Source organism: Pimephales promelas, chromosome 11 (assembly GCF_988280905.1).
Source record: "Pimephales promelas chromosome 11, fPimPro1.hap1.1, whole genome shotgun sequence".
NCBI lineage: Eukaryota > Metazoa > Chordata > Actinopteri > Cypriniformes > Leuciscidae > Pimephales > Pimephales promelas.
Genome location: NC_142779.1, coordinates 36,166,082 through 36,188,569, shown reverse-complemented (window position 1 = coordinate 36,188,569; position 22,488 = coordinate 36,166,082). Strand labels below are relative to the sequence as shown.

The 22,488-nt window shown below is 37.9% G+C and overlaps 1 protein-coding gene across 6 annotated transcripts in view; it reads left to right on the top strand.

Moving 5' to 3' along the window:
* The window catches only part of dst (dystonin), a 302,233-nt gene that overhangs the window by 78,129 nt on the left and 201,616 nt on the right, over window positions 1–22,488 (top strand). For all 6 annotated transcript variants that reach the window (XM_089117354.1, XM_089117353.1, XM_089117352.1 and 3 more), the window contains 7 exons: window positions 10,805–10,971; window positions 13,411–13,523; window positions 15,459–15,565; window positions 17,730–17,849; window positions 18,870–18,965; window positions 19,031–19,158; window positions 20,756–20,849. In XM_089117354.1, coding sequence (XP_088973480.1) covers window positions 10,805–10,971; window positions 13,411–13,523; window positions 15,459–15,565; window positions 17,730–17,849; window positions 18,870–18,965; window positions 19,031–19,158; window positions 20,756–20,849 — 825 coding nt within the window. The remainder of the gene's footprint in view (window positions 1–10,804; window positions 10,972–13,410; window positions 13,524–15,458; window positions 15,566–17,729; window positions 17,850–18,869; window positions 18,966–19,030; window positions 19,159–20,755; window positions 20,850–22,488) is intronic.

The window sequence follows — 22,488 nt, the reverse complement described above, 5'->3', positions numbered from 1 at the left end:
AAATCGGCCGAAAAATCTCCCATAGACTTAACATTGGCACCAAATTTGTGAGATCATATCTTTTGAATAGAAGGTCATAGAGACTTGGGGTTGGGCTCATTTGACTCGGCCTATCATACAGCCAACAAGTAGTGACATAGTAACTTAATATTCACGCCCTAGCAACCACTTAGGGCAGCCTAGCAACCATAAAACAACATATACAAGCCATATCTCAGCTCCAGAAAATAGAAGAAACATGGATTTTGACTTTTTTGACTTAGACTGTCAACTAGTCTTTAAATATAATCTCATACACTGTATAATCACACCATAGCAACCATATAGAGTACCCTAGTAACCACCCGAAGACATGAATAAGCCATATCTCAGCTCTACAAAATAGAAGAAACATGGATTTTGACTTTTTTGACTCAGACTGTCAACTAGTCTTTAAATATAATCTCATCCACTGTATAAGCAAACCATAGCAACCATATAGAGTACCCTAGTAACCACCTGAACACATGAATGAGCCATATCTCAGCTGAATAAGCCATATCTCATCACAAAAAACATTGTACAGACGTGTTTGGTGTCTTGTATGCAATCATGTGCCACCCTCTAGCAACCGATCGAGCTTTTTGCCACTGCAAGCACCACTTCACATTTTCCTCTGGAAATGTACATTCTAGTGTTGTGAATACTATTCTCCAAGACAAAACTTTGGCACGCTACTCCTCCCGCATTTATTGTCGTAGATCCATGAATGTGGTGTCAAATCGACCCGGTCATTGAGGAGAGGTGTGCTATGACTTTTCTAAGCGATCGGTTGTACGATGTTTGTCTGGCGGGCGATAAATCGGACAGAAAAAGTCCCATAGACTTAACATTGGCACAAAATTGGTGAGATCATATCTTTTGAACAGAAGGTCATAGAGACTTGGGGTTGGGCTCTTTTTACTCGGCCTATCATGCAGCCAACAAGTAGAGACATAATAACTTCATATTTACGCCCTAGCAACCACTTAGGGCAGCCTAGCAACCATAAATCAACATATTCAAGTCATTTATCAGCTTCAGAAAATAGAAGAAACATGGATTTTGCCTTTTTTGATTTAGACTGTCAACTAGTGTTTAAATATAATCTCATACACTGTATAATCACACCATAGCAACCATATAGAGTACCCTAGTAACCACCTGAACACATGAATAAGCCATTTCTCAGCTGAATAAACAATTTATCATCACAAAAACATCGTACAGACGTGTTTGGTGTCTCATATGCAAAAATGTGCCACACTCTAGCAACCGAGCGAGCTTTTTGCCACTGCAAGCACCACTTCACATTTTCCTCTGGAAATGTACATTCTAGTGTTGTGAATACTATTCTCCAAGACAAAACTTTGGCACGCTACTCCTCCCGTATTTTTTGTCGTAGACCCATGAATGAGGTGTCAAATCGACCGGCTCATTTAGAAGAGGTGTGCTATGACTTTTCTAAGCGATCGGTTGTACGATGTTCGTCTGGCGGGCGATAAATCGGCCGAAAAAAGTCCCATAGACTTAACATTGGCACCAAATTTGTGAGATCATATCTTTTGACCAGAAGGTCGTAGAAACTTGGGGTTGGGCTCTTTTGACTCGGCCTATCATGCAGCTAACAAATAGTGACATAATAACTTCATATTAATGCCCTAGCAACCACTTAGGGCAGCCTAGCAACCATAAAACAACATATTCAAGACATATCTCAGCTCCAGAAAATAGAAGAAACATGGATTTTGCCTTTTTTTGACTCAAACTGTCAACTAGTCTTTAAATATCATCTTATAAACTGTATAAGCACACCATAGCAACCATGTAGGGTACCCTAGTAACCACACTAACACACGAATAAGCCATATCTCAGCCCCAGAACATCGTACACACATGATTGTTGGCTCGTATGCAATTCTGTAACACACCCTAGCAACCGGGTGGTGAGTTTTGCCACTGCAAGCACCACTTCACATTTTCCTCTGGAAATGTACATTCTAGTTATTCTTCTTCTTCTTATTTTTCTTACCCAAAATATTCTGACTGCTACTCCTCCTAGAGCTTTAACTCTACAAACTCCAAACTCGGGTCAGACCTTCAGACTGTTCTGACTCGAGTTGCTATATCTTTTTAGACTGATTCGACTTTCAGATTTCTTAAAAATTAATATTAAAAATCATAAAAATCCCATTGACTTTCATTGCAGCATGGTCAAAATGAGCCAAGACTACGGTGGCCCAATAGCGTACAGCAAAAACTCAAATCTAAATTCCCTGAAGCCCTAGACTCAATTAAACTACCATTCTATATGAACTAATGGTATCTATCTATCTATCTATCTATCTATCTATCTATCTATCTATCTATCCTTCTACCTAATCTTTCTTTCTTTCTTTCTAACAAATCTATCCATCTTTCTTTCTAACTAATCTTTCGTTCTTTCTTTCTACCTAACTAATCTATCCATCTTTCTTTCTAACTAATCTATCCATCTTTCTTTCTAACTAATCTATCCATCTTTCTTTCTTTCTAACAAATCTATCCATCTTTCTTTCTAACAAATCTATCCATCTTTCTTTCTAACTAATCTATCGTTCTTTCTTTCTAACTAATCTATCCATCTTTCTTTCTAACTAATCTATCGTTCTTTCTTTCTAACAAATCTATCCATCTTTCTTTCTAACTAATCTATCCATCTTTCTTTCTAACTAATCTATCCATCTTTCTTTCTACCTAACTAATCTATCCATCTTTCTTTCTTTCTAACAAATCTATTCATCTTTCTTTCTAACAAATCTATCCATCTTTCTTTCTAACTAATCTATCGTTCTTTCTTTCTAACTAATCTATCCATCTTTCTTTCTAACTAATCTATCGTTCTTTCTTTTTAACAAATCTATCCATCTTTCTTTCTACCTAATCTATCATTCTTTCTTTCTACCTAACTAATCTATCCATCTTTCTTTCTAACAAATCTATCCATCTTTCTTTCTAACAAATCTATCCATCTTTCTTTCTACATAATCTATCCATCTTTCTTTCTAACTAATCTATCCATCTTTCTTTCTAACTAATCTATCCATCTTTCTTTCTAACAAATCTATCCATCTTTCTTTCTACCTAATCTATCCATCTTTCTTTCTACCTAATCTATCCATCTTTCTTTCTACCTAACTAATCTATCCATCTTTCTTTCTAACTAATCTATCCATCTTTCTTTCTAACAAATCTATCCATCTTTCTTTCTACCTAATCTATCCATCTTTCTTTCTACCTAATCTATCCATCTTTCTTTCTACCTAACTAATCTATCCATCTTTCTTTCTAACTAATCTATCCATCTTTCTTTCTAACAAATCTATCCATCTTTCTTTCTAACAAATCTATCCATCTTTCTTTCTACATAATCTACCCATCTTTCTTTCTAACTAATCTATCCATCTTTCTTTCTAACAAATCTATCCATCTTTCTTTCTACCTAATCTATCCATCTTTCTTTCTACCTAATCTATCCATCTTTCTTTCTACCTAACTAATCTATCCATCTTTCTTTCTAACTAATCTATCCATCTTTCTTTCTAACTAATCTATCCATCTTTCTTTCTAACAAATCTATCCATCTTTCTTTCTACCTAATCTATCCATCTTTCTTTCTACCTAATCTATCCATCTTTCTTTCTACCTAACTAATCTATCCATCTTTCTTTCTAACTAATCTATCCATCTTTCTTTCTAGCAAATCTATCCATCTTTTTTTCTAACTAATCTATCCATCTTTCTTTCTAACAAATCTATCCATCTTTCTTTCTAACTATTCTTTTTTTCACTTTCTTTCTTTCTTTCTTTTTTCTTTCTTTCTAACAATTCTATCTTTCTTTCTTTCTTTCTTTCTTTCTTTCTAACAATTCCATCTTTCTTTCTTTCTTTCTTTCTTTCTTTCTTGCTTTCTTGCTTTATGCTAATCATGTTAGCTTCTTGCTAAAAACATGCTAGCATGATGCTAGCTACATGCTAATCATGCAAGCTTCTTGCGAAAACATGCTAGCATGATGCTAGCAACATGCCAATCATGCTAGCATGATGCTAGCAACATGCCAATCATGTTAGCATGATGCTAGCTACATGCTAATCATGCTAGCTTCTTGTTAAAAACATGCTAACATGATGCTAGCAACATGCTAATCATGCTAGCATGATGCTGGCAACATGTTAATCATGCTAGCATGATGCTAGCTACATGCTAATCATGCTAGCTTCTTGCTAAAAACATGCTAGCATGATGCTAGCTACATGTTAATAATGCTAGCATGATGATAGCTACATGCTAATCATGCTAGCTTCTTGCTAAAAACATGCTAGCATGATGTTAGCTACATGCTAATCATGCTAGCTTCTTGCTAAAAACATGCTAGCATGATGCTAGCTACATGCTAATCATGCTAGCATGATGATAGCTACATGCTAATCATGCTAGCTTCTTGCTAGCAACATGCTAATCATGCTAGCTTCTTGCTAAAAACATGCTAGCATGATGCTAGCTACATGCTAATCATGCTAGCATGATGCTAGCTACATGCTAATCATGCTAGCATGATGCTAGCTACATGCTAATCATGCTAGCATGATGCTAGCTACATGCTAATCATGCTAGCATGATGTTAAAAACATGCTAGCATGATGCTAGCATAATGCTAATCATGCTAACATGATGCTAGCTACATGCTAATCATGTTAGCATGATGCTAAAAACATGCTAGCTTCTTGCTAGCAACATGCTAATCATGCTAGCATGATGCTAATCATGCTAGCATGATGCTAGCTACATGCTAATCATGCTAGCTTCTTGCTAAAAACATGCTAGCATGATGCTAGCTACATGCTAATCATGCTAGCTTCTTGCTGAAAACATGCTAGCATGAGCTAGCAACATGCTAATCGTGTTATTATTATGCTAGCTACATGTTAATCATGCTAGCATGATGCTAGCTACATGTTAATCATGCTAGCATGATGCTAGTTACATGTTAATCATGCTAGCTTCTTGCCAATAACATCTATCTATCGATCTATCTATCTATCTATCTATCTATCTATCTATCTATCTATCTATCTATCTATCTATCTATCTATCTATCTATCTATCTTTCTAACTAATCTATCTTTCTAACTAATCTATCCATCTTTCTTTCTTTCTTTCTTTCTTTCTAATTCCATCTTTTTCCAACTTAATTCAAACTTCAAGATTCTTCAAACGCTCTGGTCCGGCTTTCTCAAGCCAACTTAAAGTTTGTGTCATCAAACTTTTTTTTCTAGTTAGAATTTATAACTATAAAACAGATTATATATTATACACCCAAACAAGTTTATATAGCCAATATAAGTCTATGACTGCTGGTTATATTTGTTTGCTTTAAATGTTGGACTTGATCCTTTCCAATGCTTTGCTCTTGTTTTGAGCTAGATTAAAGAGCAAATAGAGAGCTTTGTTGTGTGGGGCAGCGCAGTTTGCCGTGTTGTAGATCCAGTCACGTTGTCCTGTTTTTTTAAAAGGCCCATGACTCTCTCAGCCTGGTAAGTCCTATTTGAATGGCTCAACTTGCTGAGCAGAGGTTTCACACGCGGCCCAGAAGCCATGAGGGAACAGATGAGAGTCTCTCTCTCCCTCCCTCTCTCTCTCTCTCCAGCCTCCCACCACTGAGGACATTCATCCTCTGGAAACTAAACACCAGCAGGGATCTGGGGGTGGCTGTGTTTACACATCACATGAGGACGGTGACGTTTCCTCAGCTGTGACAGAGCTGTGTTAGTGTGTGTCACCTTGATTTGTAGTGTTTGTTCTGGAGGATCAGGGCAAAGGGTGCAGTTTCAAAGGTCACTGAGTCTTCAGTGTGTTGGCAGCATGAGAAGAAAGGGCCGGGCTGTGCGGCGAGCCTGGTGAACTTGCGATACACGAAACAGAAGTTTGTTTGGAGTGCCTCGGTCCTTTACCGAGAGGGATTCACATCATCCGTACTTCTCTGGAAATTGGACTACTGCTGATTTGTCCTCCCTAAATACTTGCTAGGAAAACGATGGCGGGTACTTCCTGGGATAAGAAACGCTTGAACTTGCTGATCTTGTTTAAAGCTGGCTGGACGGAGTGAAGCTTTCTTAATTTGCAGCCGTATTAGCATGAGCAACCACCATGGGTAATATGTGCGGATGCGTTAGGGACTCTAAGGAGGAGTGTTATGTTGATCCCACGAAAGCCCCGATCAGCGCCTCACCAAAGCAGCTCCATGGACGCCGATACTTTCAAAGGAGAAAAAAGAGAAAATCAGCTGATTTTAATCCCACTGACTCTTTAAGAAGCCATGGAAGCTGTAAGACTGATGACCTGGATTATGCCACATCTGATCTGGTGGGTACATTGAACTCAGAGCAAGACGAGTTTCCGAGGCCCAGGCAGCACAGTATCAGCCAAGGGGTCTACGTTGGAGAAGTCCCAGTCCTCCGAGGTAAAACTGGTAGAAAATTGGGTTCTTATCAGATAAATAAGGACACAAGCAGGCGTAATGCCGACCATACTCTACACGGGGTCACCAAGAGCTCCGGAAGCATCACTGCAAAGGACAGGCTTGTGGACAAGAAACTTTTGCGGAGACAATTGGGGAGGGCGGCTAGTTTTGGAGCGGTGGAGCATATGCTCCAGACACATGGACACATGGAAGGGTTCTCCAAAATGATATGGGACACACAAGTGCACAGGAAGCGGAGGAGGGCCCACACTTGCTCGGGAGATTTAGTTTCCCAGGCTTCTTTGGATACTGTCCAGCAAGATCTTAAACTCGGCTCTACTAAACACCAGGAGGTAATCTCAGCATCTGTCAACATTTGAGATGCCATTTATGATGCAATGACATGATGCACATGACATTTCTTAAAACGATGCAATACACGGTTAATTTGTGATATACACAATGTTGCATTCACACCAGGTCTTCATTGCTAGAATTATTAGATGACAACCTGGAACATTCGACTCTCAGGCTGCGTTTACATTAATCCGGATGGTGATGGCGCAGTGGATAAGACACATGCCTTTGGTGTGAGAGACCAGGTTTCGAATCCACCGTGAGACACCAATGTGTCCCTGAGCAAACACTTAACCCCTAGTTGCTCCAGAGGCGTGCGACCTCTGACACATATAGCAATTGTAAGTCGCTTTGGATAAAAGCGTCAGCTGTACGAATAAATGTAAATGGATGCCCGTAAAGACTGGGACGCGTGTAAAGACTGGGACGCATGTAAAGACCGAGACGCGTGTAAAGACCGGGACTCGTGTAAAGACCGGGACTCGTGTAAAGACCGGGACGCGTGTAAAGGCCGGGACGCGTGTAAAGACCGGGACGCGTGTAAAGACATCAGCCTACAGGACGCGTGTAAAGACCGGGACCCGTGTAAAGACTGGGACGCGTGTAAAGACATCAGACTACAGGACGTGTGTAAAGACTGGGACGCGTGTAAAGACTGGGACGCGTGTAAAGACTGGGACGTGTGTAAAGACATCAGACTACAGGACGTGTGTAAAGACTGGGACGCGTGTAAAGACTGGGACGCGTGTAAAGACTGGGACGTGTGTAAAGACATCAGACTACAGGACGTGTGTAAAGACTGGGACGCGTGTAAAGACTGGGACGCGTGTAAAGACTGGGACGCGTGTAAAGACTGGGACGTGTGTAAAGACATCAGACTACAGGACGTGTGTAAAGACCGGGACGCGTGTAAAGACTGGGACGCGTGTAAAGACTGGGACATGTGTAAAGACTGGGACGTGTGTAAAGACATCAGACTACAGGACGTGTGTAAAGACTGGGACATGTGTAAAGACTGGGACGTGTGTAAAGACATCAGACTACAGGACGTGTGTAAAGACTGGGACGTGTGTAAAGACTGGGACGCGTGTAAAGACTGGGACGTGTGTAAAGACATCAGACTACAGGACGTGTGTAAAGACTGGGACGCGTGTAAAGACATCAGACTACAGGACGTGTGTAAAGACTGGGACGCGTGTAAAGACTGGGACGCGTGTAAAGACTGGGACGTGTGTAAAGACATCAGACTACAGGACGTGTGTAAAGACTGGGACGCGTGTAAAGACTGGGACGCGTGTAAAGACTGGGACACGTGTAAAGACTGGGACGTGTGTAAAGACATCAGACTACAGGACGTGTGTAAAGACTGGGACGCGTGTAAAGACTGGGACGCGTGTAAAGACTGGGACGCGTGTAAAGACTGGGACATGTGTAAAGACTGGGACGTGTGTAAAGACATCAGACTACAGGACGTGTGTAAAGACTGGGACGCGTGTAAAGACTGGGACGCGTGTAAAGACTGGGACGTGTGTAAAGACATCAGACTACAGGACGTGTGTAAAGACTGGGACGCGTGTAAAGACTGGGACGCGTGTAAAGACCGGGACGCGTGTAAAGACATCAGACTACAGGACGTGTGTAAAGACTGGGACGCGTGTAAAGACTGGGACGTGTGTAAAGACATCAGCCTACAGGACGCGTGTAAAGACTGGGACGCGTGTAAAGACTGGGATGCGTGTAAAGACTGGAACGCGTGTAAAGACTAGGACGCGTGTAAAGACATCAGCCTACAGGACGCGTGTAAAGACTGGAATGCGTGTAAAGACTGGGACGTGTGTAAAGACATCAGCCTACAGGACGCGTGTAAAGACTAGGACGCGTGTAAAGACTGGGATGCGTGTAAAGACATCAGCCTACAGGATGCGTGTAAAGACTGTCTAAAGACTCATCCATTGTGAGACACCAATGAGCAAGACACTTAACCCCTAGTTGCTCCAGAGGCGTGCGACCTCTGACATATATAGCAATTGTAAGTCGCTTTGGATAAAAGCGTCAGCTAAATGAATAAATGTAAATGTAAAATATGAAAACTGATTTTTCATTACAAAACGCTCTCTATCCACATTAGCCTTTTTAAGCATTTTCCAAAAATTTCATCCTAGATACTAGAATCTAGACATTTTTTAATGAATGACACAGAGTTTCCATAATATTCTCATTCACTGCAGTGATTAGTCAGAGTTGGCATGTTTTGGTGTGTTTGGTTCAATAGCTCAGTCTTTCCACACCCACAGTCTAAACACCATGTGCTCGTCTCTCTTCCTACAAGCTATAATTACCCTGTGGCCGGCCGGCAGATTCCTTTGCGTTTACTTCAGTGTCAGCACGTAGACATATTACACACTTACCGATCTGTAAATGATTGTTAAGCTGTTGTGGTATAATGTGTTTCCTTAAATCAGAAGGTGTTGGCTTAACTTTTGCTCCAGGCATTTGCTTTTAGAGCTGAAAATCCTTTCTGACGTGAAGTCGCGTAAGACGTTCTCTGTTCACCATCAGTGTTTTGCGATGCTATATTGAAAATGTATTTAGTAGGATTGAAGAAACAGATCAACCAACCAGTTCTGGGGAACCACTGATCAAATGTCACATGATTCAGTCTTTCTACTTGAGCCTCAATGCTGAAACTGACATTTAGAAAAGGCCAAATGACAGACATTTGCTAATGTTATATTGATAGGATAACAAACACAGCCCTTTTATGGTACTGTAACACAATCTACAGGAGTTGGGCAAAATAATATGAACACCTGGAAATAGGCAATATTTTAACAATTTAACTTCAAACTTTATTAGAGTAGATTAATACAACTTTTGAATGTGGTCTATCAGAACATGTTGAAGGAGTGACTCTGCTTCTCACTCAATAATATTAACGTCAGGTGATTAAACTGACCTAACGGTCCCTGTTTTATGATCTTAACTCCATTATTCTCACATTCTAGCAGTGGTGTCTGAGGTTAAACTTTAATTGATGTTGGTTTTGTGAAGTTTTCTGTGGTCAGGTTTTGTGGAAGCGTTTTTCTGTGTGTTGTTTGGACACAATCCTTCTTAGTGTTCAACAGTCTTTGTCATTCACTTTCAGTTTTTGCCCTCTATTCTTCTTCGCTGATGAAGTCTTGCCATGCTTTGTGTTCACGGTCAATCATAAGGTGCACAAAAATCTCTGTATGTGCATGATATATGCATCTTTATTTATTCTTAATTCTAAACTCACCTTTTGCTAGATTATTTGCAGGACAGATTGATAATTATGGCTACATTATTCACATAGATGTGAAGTCATGCACATTAATTTAATAAGGTGTAATTCTGTGATTTTGGTTTTGAAAACAGTTTAAAGTCCCCCTGTGGTAAACAAATCAAGCTTTTAATGTTATTTATATGTAGCATCTATATGAGTATTTAGCAGTGAACCAAAGACACTGTTTGAAATCGCTGGTGTTTCTGACATCACAAACTTGTAACCAATCAGATCAACGTGTGATCGTCAACCAGTGGATCTCTGAGCTGAGTGAGTGGAGGCGGAGCTCATTTGCATATTCATAGAACCTCGCATACTAAATGAGACAGGGGTGTCGAGTTACAGTCAAGATATTTTAAGGCATGAAGACATTTCTTTTACATTTATTCATTTAGCAGACACGACTTACAATTCTAAATATCCTTTTCAAGGAAAATGTTCAAATATATCCTTTTCTTGTTCAAATATGTCATTTTTGATGCAATTTTGGTGATCAAAGATGAGTTTTAAGGGATACAATTATTGACTATGTGTTACAAAATGACCATTTCTTTACAGATTGCTGAATATGACTGGGTTTGAAAAGGTTTATAGCACATATTCTTGTCATCTTTCCTGCCCGCAGATCTCAGACATCCATGTGACGGGAGAGTCCGAGGACATGACAGCCAAGGAGAGGCTTCTGCTGTGGTCCAAGCAGATGACCGAAGGCTACGTAGGCGTTCGCTGCGACAACTTCACTACCTCGTGGAGGGATGGACGACTGTTCAATGCTATTATTCATAAGTACAGGTAATGTCAATGTCCAGAGCCTCATGCCTTTTTCATCTGTTTGCATCTGATTTCGTGTTTTAGAGGTTGAGTAAATAAATGACAGAATTTCAGTTTTTGGTGACCCATGTAAAGCCCGCTTGGAGACTCTCAGACTGTCAGCTGTCCACATTGGCAGAAAAGGCAACATTACATCAATATCTACCAGCTTCTTTGTCAAATTGTGTACAGATTACACTACCTAACCTAACACTACTGCAAACGCACAAGGTTTTGTTTTTATTTTATGCAAGCTGCACGATGTGCTGTAAATGATGCTAGATTGTCAGTTTTGGGGATTGACATCCGTATCTCCTTACAGGAGTGAGTCCTGAAATTACGGATTATTCAAATGTGTGATTAAATAAGAAACTGTGATGGATCAGACAAACAGGACAATATTTTTTTAAAGTACATAATTCAAAAGTTTTTGCTCTGGTACTAAAATTGGTACCGAAAACCGCAGACTTTGACAAGTATTGGTATGATACCGACTTCTAGGGTTGCCGCGGTGAGGAAAATTTCCCACCGGTTAATCGACGTGTGACAACACCGGTAATCCCGGTGTCACCGTGGAGGGCAGGGCGGGGGGGTTAAATAGCTTTTAAATGCGTGCGCGTTATACTTTCACTTTCGAAATAAGCGTCAATTGCTTGAATGGACAAAAAAAAACAACTCGCTGATAATAAAACTTTTATTTATAGACTTTTATTAGCATAACGAACGAATAAAAATAACCCCATGCATAGGCTGAAAAAAGTGAAAATCGGCAAAATGTGGGCCCAAACAAATAAGAACCATAAAACGTTTATTAACGAATAAGAAAATAAAATAGGCCTAAATAAATTACACAAAGTTTAAATGAGATAAAACCAATTAAAAAGAGACGAATATAAAATAAAATCTTCAAAACGGACCTTAGCCTACATAAATGACATACTTTCACTTTCGAAATAAGCGTCAATTGCAATTCAGCGTCAATTGCTGGAATGGACAAAAAAAAAAAAACAACTCGCTGACAATAAACTTTTATTTAGACGGCACTTTTATTAGAATAATAAACGAATAAAATATAGACAGAACTTTTATTAGCATAACGAACGAATAGGCTGAAAAAAGTGAAAATCGGCAAACTGTGGGCCCAAAAAAAATAAAACGTTTATTAACGAATAAGAAAACAAAATAGGCCTAAATAAATTAAACAAAGTTTAAATAAGATAAAACCAAATAAAAAGAGACGAATATAAAATAAAAACTTTAAAAAGGACCTTAGCCTACATAAATGACAGCACTCTAAAAAAAAGTAAAACACTATAAATTGGCATTTATTATTAACATTAATATATATTGGCCAAAATATTGCCAAACAGGCGCTTTTGCATTGCGTTTTGACACCAAATCTTCCGCCATTATCTTGCTTTTCTGTAATTTGACTCGTTCTCGTCTCCACACGTGCTAAATGGAATCCTGATGCTTGCTGATCTGTGACGTGACGGCACGCGTTGCGCAGCTCATTTTTAATTATAATGCTCTCTTCAGAACTAAATAATTGAAAATTATTATTTTTAATTAATTCAAATAAATATTTTAGCAAAAACGAATACTTTAAAAAAAAAAGTCAAGACATCGCGGTTTCACGGTGGGAAAGTGATGTCACCGGTGATGGGGCTTAAAACCGGTAACACCGTCAACACCGTCTTATCGCGGCAAGCCTACCGACTTCTGAAATTTTGATACCGTAACAACCACAGTCTTGGACTTCCTTCAAACTGAATATCCCGTTTCACTCTCAAATAAAATGTTACATTGTGGATTTTAAATAAGTTACGAGAGCTGTTTCTTACACTTGTACAGTATGTGTATCTCTCATCTCTATTCTTGGAGTGATCTGTTATGCCCCATAGTCATAATCTGATGAAATGTCATTTTACCTAACAGACGTACAGATGACCTAGATTCTGAATAATTACTTCTTTGTGCAAAGATATTTCTAGCCATCCCTATTCCTGTCAGTCAGGGAAGGATTGGTAGTGATAATAATCCTTTTGAGTGAATCTCACGAAACCTGTCAAGAGCGTATCTGGGTCATATTTCACCCCAAAATCAAAAAGATGAAAACCTGTTTCTATTAAAGAATATGAAGACCAAGACTTTGGGACCAAGATTTCATAGCGGTCCTTAAATAAACTTAATGCAAAATATAATTGTTGCTTAAATGCTCCTTCAAATGAATGACGTCTCTTGATTGCGAGTGAGTACTGTACGAGTTTTTGACATTGGGCCAATTTGCATAATTGAAAATGCCTGTCACCATCAATCAAACAAAATTTTGATTAAAGCTAAATCTTGGAATGTAATACCAAACATATCTGAAAGATATTAGACATGCAGAGATTTTGAAATCATTTTGTCTTCATTCAGGCCTGATCTGGTGGATATGAGCAGAGTTTCAGCACAAAGTAGCAGATCCAACTTAGAGCAAGCGTTTGGTGTGGCCGAGCAGCTCGGGGTGGCCCGACTGCTGGACCCAGAGGGTGAGTTTCTCCTGTCCTAATACATGTTGACCTGATGGAGCACAACTGTCCAACTCCAAGATGTCAAATGTTAATGTTTGGGCTGAGACACACAAAATCCCTTGGCAAAATGTAGGTTCTGTAAAAGTAAAATAATTCATTAATAAGTCATTGTTAAAGACGTTTATTGGCTGCTCTCATGTGTGAATGTAACATTGGTGAAACTCAAAAACGATCCAAATGCAGAGTAAGATTTAATGATAATAAGAGTCAAAACGGGGAACACAAGATCCAAAACTGAACACCAGGAAACTGAACTCCCACTGTCTTCTGGTTTGACTGTAATCACTTCATATCAACATTTAAAACAACAATTAAACTGACAAAAACTAGTCTTTAAATCTCTATATATATATCCAAATGGGAAACCTAATGCAAGTTAGTAATTATGTCTAAAAACACGAACATCAGAACCGACGAATGTCCTGGACAAGATTTTTTCTTAGATTGTCAGGAGGGGAAAATCAAAATTGGCACAAATCATCCCAAGACTCCTGTAGTGTGAGCCCAGATCTTGCTTGTTTCCTAGTCTGGCTTTCTATTAAACCTACAATTGTACACTATTAATATTTTTAGTACTGTGACTAGACTTGTTTAAACAGAGACCAAGACACTACCAAGACCAGAGTGTATCGAGACCAAGACGAGACCAAGACCGAGACCAAGTCGAGACTGAGACCAAGTCGAGACCGAGACCAAGACCCGTGACCGAGACCAAGTCAAGACCGAGACCAAGTCGTGACCGTGACCGAGACCAAGTCGAGATCAAGACCGAGATCAAGACCGAGACCAAGTCGTGACCGAGATCAAGACCGAGACAGACCAAGTCAAGACCAAGACCGAGACCAAGTCGAGACTGAGACCAAGTCGAGACCGAGACCAAGTCGAGATCTAGACCAAGTCGTGACCGTGACCGAGACCAAGTCGAGATCAAGACCGAGACCAAGTCGAGATCAAGACCGAGACCAAGTCGAGATCAAGAACGAGACCAAGTCGAGACTGAGACCAAGTCGAGGTCAAGGCCGAGACCAAGTCGAGATCAAAACCGAGACCAAGTCGAGATCAAGACCGAGACCGAGACCAAGTCGAGATCAAGACCGAGACCAAGTTGTGACCGAGACCAAGTCGAGATCAAGAACGAGACCAAGTCGAGACTGAGACCGAGACCAAGTCGAGACCGAGACCGAGTCGTGATCGAGACCGAGTCGTGATCGAGACCAAGTCGTGATGGAGACCAAGTCGAGACCTTCGAAGTCTCCAAATGAATCCATTCTGCAACATTTAAATACTTAATTATATTTTTAAAAACGAAATTATAAGCTGAAGTGCAGGATCCGAAAGTTGGTCGTTTTGTCGCTATGGTTACACACACAGTGTACATGAAAGTGTCTGCTAAATGCATGAATATAAATGTAAACAATTACATGGTTTGAAAGTAATGTCATTAAAAAACAATTTTCCATCATCCTTATTATGCCAACGTTTTCTCACTGAAGACGGATTACCCAGCATTTCAAAACAGTGAGGTCAAAAACTATCTCTATTGCTTTTGGTGAAGTGTGAAACTTCAGAGATGTGATTGAGTGAGAATGAGCTTCTGGTTAACACAACTCCACCAAATGACTGCAGTGAGCCGTCACGGGTTCAGCTCGAGGTGTAGAGTCTCCAGAGCCGTGCGTCTGCACTTACACTGGGGTTCATGGTCATTTGTAAAACAACACTGGGATCTAAGAATAGCAGAATAAACATCCAATTCAACACTTCATAGAAACCGGAAACTGTTTTGTCTGGAGTGAATTGCTCTGAAAGGAAAGGTTACAAGCATTTGTTGCTCAACTGTTCAGATGGTTTATAAAGTAGCATTCTAACTAAGCAAATGTTTCCTCTTTCGAGCAGATGTTGACGTGTCATCTCCGGATGAGAAGTCGGTCATTACTTATGTTTCAACATTATACGATGTCTTCCCGAAAGTACCGGAAGGTATGGAGGGCATCAGTGCAAATGTAAGTACAATCACAGATTTATTACATAACAACCCTTATGAAAAATATTACTCTTCAGCATACGGAAATAAAATAGTGAAGTGCAATCTGAATGTAAAATATAATGTTTTCAGACTCTTAGCTGCATGTTAATTAAAGAGTATGATAGTTTAAATGTATATTAAATGCAATTAGCTGAACTTTAGAGTGATTTTAACCCTTTACCTAGGGGGTGCCCCTTTTTGATAATTGACATTGACATTGACAATGCACTATAAAAACTTAAATGGTTGTAATTCAAGAATGCTTTGGAATATAGACCTAAGTTTACTAAAGTGAAAGCACTTCAAAAAATTAAAGTATGAAAAAGTTATGGAAGTTATAATTTACAGTAAATCAAATATAATTTATTAATATATTTTTTAATATGAAATACATATTTTACAAAATATGTTTTACTATAAAATGAAAGCTATATATCTAACCAAGTTGTTTTCCAAATTTGAAGTTGATATCACAAAAATTGAAGTTCCCATGAGATTTTGTTTAGGCGTAGTACCAAAAATAGCCACCGGGTGCCATTGAAATCCATTGAATTTAATTGTATACATTTTGCCATAACAAATTAATACATTTCTATTCAAATATCACTTCTGTCACTAAATATGGAACCTTGATACTCAGACCTTTCTGACAATATGTGTTTTGTCAAGATTAGAAAAGGTTTTCATAATAAATTATGAAAGATGATGCCCAAAAGGGGAGGGGCCTAATAAAAAATACCGTTTCTATGGTAACGCAACGTCCAATTTCAAAACGGTTTTCACAGGATGAATTCTGAGTTCGTAAGCTTTCAAATGATACCTAATTTAATTTAATTGATAACTACTAAAATATGTGATATAATAATAATAATAAATGTAAATAGGACTTAAGAACAACTGTGTATGTAATTTCATAAATACAACTGAATGTATTGACAAATAAGTTGCAATTTAGTGCATTTAAAATATATTAACTTTAAATAACAAACTACAGTTTAATTATAATTATAATCAAGTATGTTACATGTTTGCCAACGCATCTTTAAAGCATGACAAAAGTTTATTAAAACAATGCTTTAAAATGCACGGACTATAGGACGTTTTCCCGCTGGGTGGACTGATGAATTTGTATTTGCAAATATACTTTGTCTACATTTTTTAATTATGTAATCATTCCATGTTTCTTGGAGGCTTGTTATGCATGAAATTAAACTAAGTTGGACGCTAAGGAATCTGTTGATTATTTGGATTCATTCCCAGAGCATTGGATAATGCCGTCTGAGGAAGAGAACCAGTGTGCCATTTAAGTCACGTTAACCTTCAATCCAACATGCTTGCTATTCTTAAAGGGATAGTCCACTTTGAAATACATTTTTGATATATTTTATCTTACCTCAAGGGCATCCAAGATGTAGGTGTTTTTGTTTCCGCAGTATTTTCAATTTTGATATTTTTAGGTCAAACCGTTCTTGTCTGTCAGTCATATAATGGAGGTCTATGGTCACCACCTCAAAAAGCATGCACAGAGAAGTCCAAATTAAACATGATTTAATGACTCGTAAATGTAAGTACGCATTGATGGCCTAAGACACGAAACGAGCGGTTTGTGTGAGAAAACCAACAGTATTTATATCGTTTTTACCCGCCACAAAGCGCCCGTGCCCTCAGATCAGTTGGACGTGGCTGTGATTACAAGAGGTAAAAAACGATATAAATATTGTTCGTTTTCTCACACAAACCGCTCGTTTCGTGTCTTAGGTCATCAATGCGTACTTATATTTACGAGTCATTAAATCATGTTTAATCTGGACTTCTCTGTGCATGCTCTTTGAGGTGGTGACCATAGACCTCCATTATATGACTGATAGACAACAACGGTTTGACCTAAAAATATCAAAATTGAAAATACTGCAGAAACAAACACACCTACATCTTGGATGCCCTTGAGGTCAGATAAAATATACCAAAAACGTATTTCAAAGTGAACTATCCCTTTAAATAAATGAGCAAATGAACACAGAATGATGGAAATTTCACACACTATAACCTCATAGTGTCAGATGTATGGCTGTGTATATTCATATTTCATGGAATCGCAGTGGCTCAAAAGACTAAGATGGTCGATGTTGTTCCTGAAACAGGATGTGGATATTAAATGGGTGGAGTACCAGAACATGGTGATGTACCTCAGCCAGTGGATCAAACACAACGTCACTGTGATGGCGGACAGAAATTTCCCCAGCAATCCTGTGGAACTTAAGGTGAGAGAGAGCCTCACGATGTTATCATGCTTTAAGAATTTCTATATTTTCAAAACTGACTACGACTCTGTGGGTGTCCTGATCTGAATATGAAAGCCCATTTCAACCACATAAGAAAAAAACATGCTTTTGCACATCATATTTATGCCATACAAATCGAAATAATTATATAGAAAGTCTTGACAATTTTTTAAGGAGTAACACATTACATTTAAAAGTAACTTTTCCCAACCCTGGTGACAATTATAACTTAGCATGCCATAATGTCTTATAATTATAATATAGTATACTTCTTTTGTCATAATTTCCACTTGACACAGCAGGTCATAATGTCGACTTTATCTGGTATTTTCGAGTGTCAATTATGACACGTCAAAATTTCAATTAGTATCTCATGTGTCATGATTGATCCTTTCTCATAATTAACATAGTCAAGAATTTTGACCTGGTATGTCATAATTACAATTATTTTTAATCAATTTTTATTTCTTAATTATTATGTAGTGTGTTAACATTTTGACTTTTAATGTCATACTTTAAATTTTTATCTCACTATGGCATTATCTCATCTAACTATTCATCTCATAATTACTATTTACCAAAGCATGATTTTCCCCCCTTATGTGGCGAAAAATGAGCTTTAATATCTGAATGCCTAGTTCTTTTCATGAAAATAATGCCAAGATGCAAAAAATAAATCATATTCATCCTTATAAACAGACCTGCTTTATGTCCTATTTATTATTATTTGTATTATTATTATTTGGAAACGAGTTTTGTGGTAAACCATATTACATTTTGATTTCTGAGATATATTTGAAGATGTATCAGACATGTATTTTCAGAGATCGGCAGCTGCTGAGACTCATTAAACATTGCTCAGTGTAATGGAGCCTGAGGCAGAGTGCCCTCACACACACACACACACACACACAGGTTAAACACTATTAAAGGCCGGAGTTCAGGTGTTCTGCTGTGTTCTTCTGAAATCACGTCGTCTCACTGTTTCTCCCTTCACAGGCACTTTATACTCAGTATCAACAGTTTAAAGAGAACGAAATCCCACCGAAAGAGAATGAAAAGGCCAAAATCAAGCATCTCTACAAAATGCTAGAGGTTGGTATGGTTCATGTGGAGCCGTGGACGGGTGTAGCGGTGTCTCATCTCCGCTGTGTGTTCAGGTGTGGATGGAGTTCGGCCGTATCCAGCTCGCTCCGGGTCTCCACCCCAATGACGTGGAGAAGGAATGGGGCAAGCTGATCGTGGCCATGCTGGAGCGGGAGAAGAGCCTGAGGCCGGAGGTGGACAGGTATGATTTACACACGCTATATCTCTCCATCGCTATTTCTTAATGAAAGAACATGGGCGTGGACCACATGAGGAATTCACTTCACATTTTTAATCATTTTTATCATATCAAAATAGCAATAATACAAATTTTGACCAAATTTTAGATTTTTTTTTGTATCGTTCATTTATAAGGGTCTGTTTTGTAATTTGTGACTGTTTTCTTTTCAAAGTGATTTTTTAATTTCTTAAGGGTCAGATTTACTAAACAGGGTAAAGTAGTGTGAGAGTGCAATTCCTCAACAAAAGAAGGGAAAATGAAAGGGAAACTTCCTACAAATGCATGTGCAATAAGTTCAGCCATATATATATATATATATAAAACCCTGTCCACTCCGTTCCAGTGCTGCGCGTCTTTAGTGAATCCTGACCATAGTTTTTCAACACCAAAATAGGGTTTGCACTGGAGACATAAGTTTGGCTCTATATATTCTATTTTTATATTGGTGATGCAGGTTATTTTTGCCTGTAATAGATAATAATAATAATCGATCATCAGATCCTCATATCAGAGTGATGTGAAGGGTCATGTGACACTAAAGACACTGATCACAGGAATAAATTACTGTGCATATTAAATATATGAAGAGTTCAGATGCAAAAGCCTCTAAATGCCGTTTGAAATTTTCTTCTTTAATGATGATTTTTATCAAACTTGTATATTTAAGTTCAGTAATTTCACTTAAATAACAATTAATAGGTAATTATCATTGCCATTTAAGTGAAATCACTGAACTCAAATATACAAGCTTGATAAAAATCATCATTAAAGAAGAAAATTTCAAATGGCATTTAGAGGCTTTTGCATCTGAACTCTTCATATATTCACATAAAAAACACTTATTTCAAATTGAAATAATATTTCACACTATACATTTTCTTTGATTAAATAAACATAGTTGTAAAAGTGAAACTACATTATTATATTGAGCTTAGTTATGCTTAATGCACAGATATGACTGTCACACTGTATGATGATATTTATGTGAAAACATGGAGTTGGAAATCACCTGGAAATAAACGGAAATCACTCATGCTTTTAATATTTATAATCACAATACGTGATTATATAACAACAGCCTTAAATGGTTAAATGATTGCACACACACACACACACACACACACACACACATCTCAGCTGTCTCGTCAGTGTTTGACCCGGGGCTGATGTTAGTGTGGGCTGGCTCTGATACCCGCGGGATGAGCCTATAAGTAGCAGCGGCTGCAAGCGTGCGCTGTTTAGATGGGGCGTCTGCTCGTGACGGAGGGCTGCTGAACGCCCGACACACACACACACACACACACAGTGGTTCTGTTATGATGCACAGCAGCCTGGTGTACGGCAGCAGCACCTCGTCCGTGAGCGACAGCACTTTAGCCAGCCTGGGCTCTGCCGAGAACCTGCTGTCGGGAGCACACGAGCCCCTGTCCAGCACCCCGCTTTACCTCAACAACAGCAGTGTGTATGGACCCCGGTGAGCGGGACACACACTCTTCACCGAGAGGACGTCCAGCGCTCCACCTGCTGTCTGACCGTCTGTGTGTTCTTCTGTTCGTAGGCTCGAGATGCTCCAGCAGATTGCCAACCGAGTTCAGCGAGACTGCGTATCCGGAGAGGACAAACTAGCGCTCGCGAGGACGGCTCTGCAGTCGGTGAGTTCACGAATACTGGACAACCGTTCGGCTTTGTCTTGCGTTAGTCGGGGGGGATTTGATAAATGCATTCATGTAATTGGCATATGACCTGTAATTAGGCCGGTGGAGTTGGAAATATTAAATTGTAACACGTCAAACAAATTTATATTTATAATAGGGCTGTGCAAAAATTAATTGCGATTAATCGCGTCCAAAATAAAAGTCTGTGTTTGCATAATATATGTGTGTGTGCTGTGTATTATTATTTTGTATATATAAATACACACACATGCATGTATTTAAGAAAATGTGTTATTCATATATAAAATATTTATATTTATATAATATAGATTATGTATTTATATAATTTAAGTATTTATATAATGTATTTATATAATTATATAATTTATATAATTTTATAGTATTTATATAATGTGTTTAAATAATTCTTAAATATATACATGCATAGGTATTTATATATACAAAATAATTATACACAGCACACACAAATATTTTATGTAAACACAGACTTTTATTTTGGATGCGATTAATCGCAATTAATTTTTGCACAGCCCTAGTTTAAATAAATTCATTATAGGTTTTAAAATAAATTATAGGTTTTAAATAAATTAATCAAAATAGGTTAATGTTATACAAGTTATTCATATATAAAATATGTATATTTATATAATATAGATTATGTATTTATATATATATACAGAATTTAAGCGCAAATAATTCTTGAATATATACATGCATGTGTGTGTGTTTATATATACAAAATAATTATACACAGCACACACAAATATATCATGTAAACACAGACTTTTATTTTGGATGCGATTAATCGCAATTAATTTTTGCACAGCCCTAGTTTAAATAAATTCATTATAGGTTTTAAAATAAATTATAGGTTTTAAATAAATTAATCAAAATAGGTTAATGTTATACAAGTTATTCATATATAAAATATGTATATTTATATAATATAGATTATGTATTTATATATATATACAGAATTTAAGCGCAAATAATTCTTGAATATATACATGCATGTGTGTGTGTTTATATATACAAAATAATTATACACAGCACACACAAATATATCATGTAAACACAGACTTTTATTTTGGATGCGATTAATCGCAATTAATTTTTGCACAGCCCTAATATATAATGTTTTTTGTATGTTTAGATGTCATGTTTTTGGATTGCACAGTCATATCTGTGCATAAAATAAAACGAATCTGTGGTGCACAGATGTTATTAAACAACCTGTTAAAAGTTTTAGGAGGAGACATTATCATCTTTTAATGTACATTCACGGAGTCTCTTCTGCTCACCAAGACTGCATTTATTTGTGTAATATTGTGAAATATTGTTACAAATTAAAATAGCCATTTTCTATGTGAAGATGTTGTAAAGTGTCATTTATTCCTGTATTTCCAGCATCATTACTCCAGTCTTCAGTCACATGAGCCTTCAGAAATCACTCTAAAATGATGATTTGAAACATTTCTGATTATTATCAGTGTATTTTTGTGGAAACCGTGATGATTTTTCCCCCCTTAGAATAGAAAGTTCAATGAGCAACATTCATTTGCATTTATTACATTTATTAAATACAAAATCTTTTGTAGCATTATACTTCACTGTC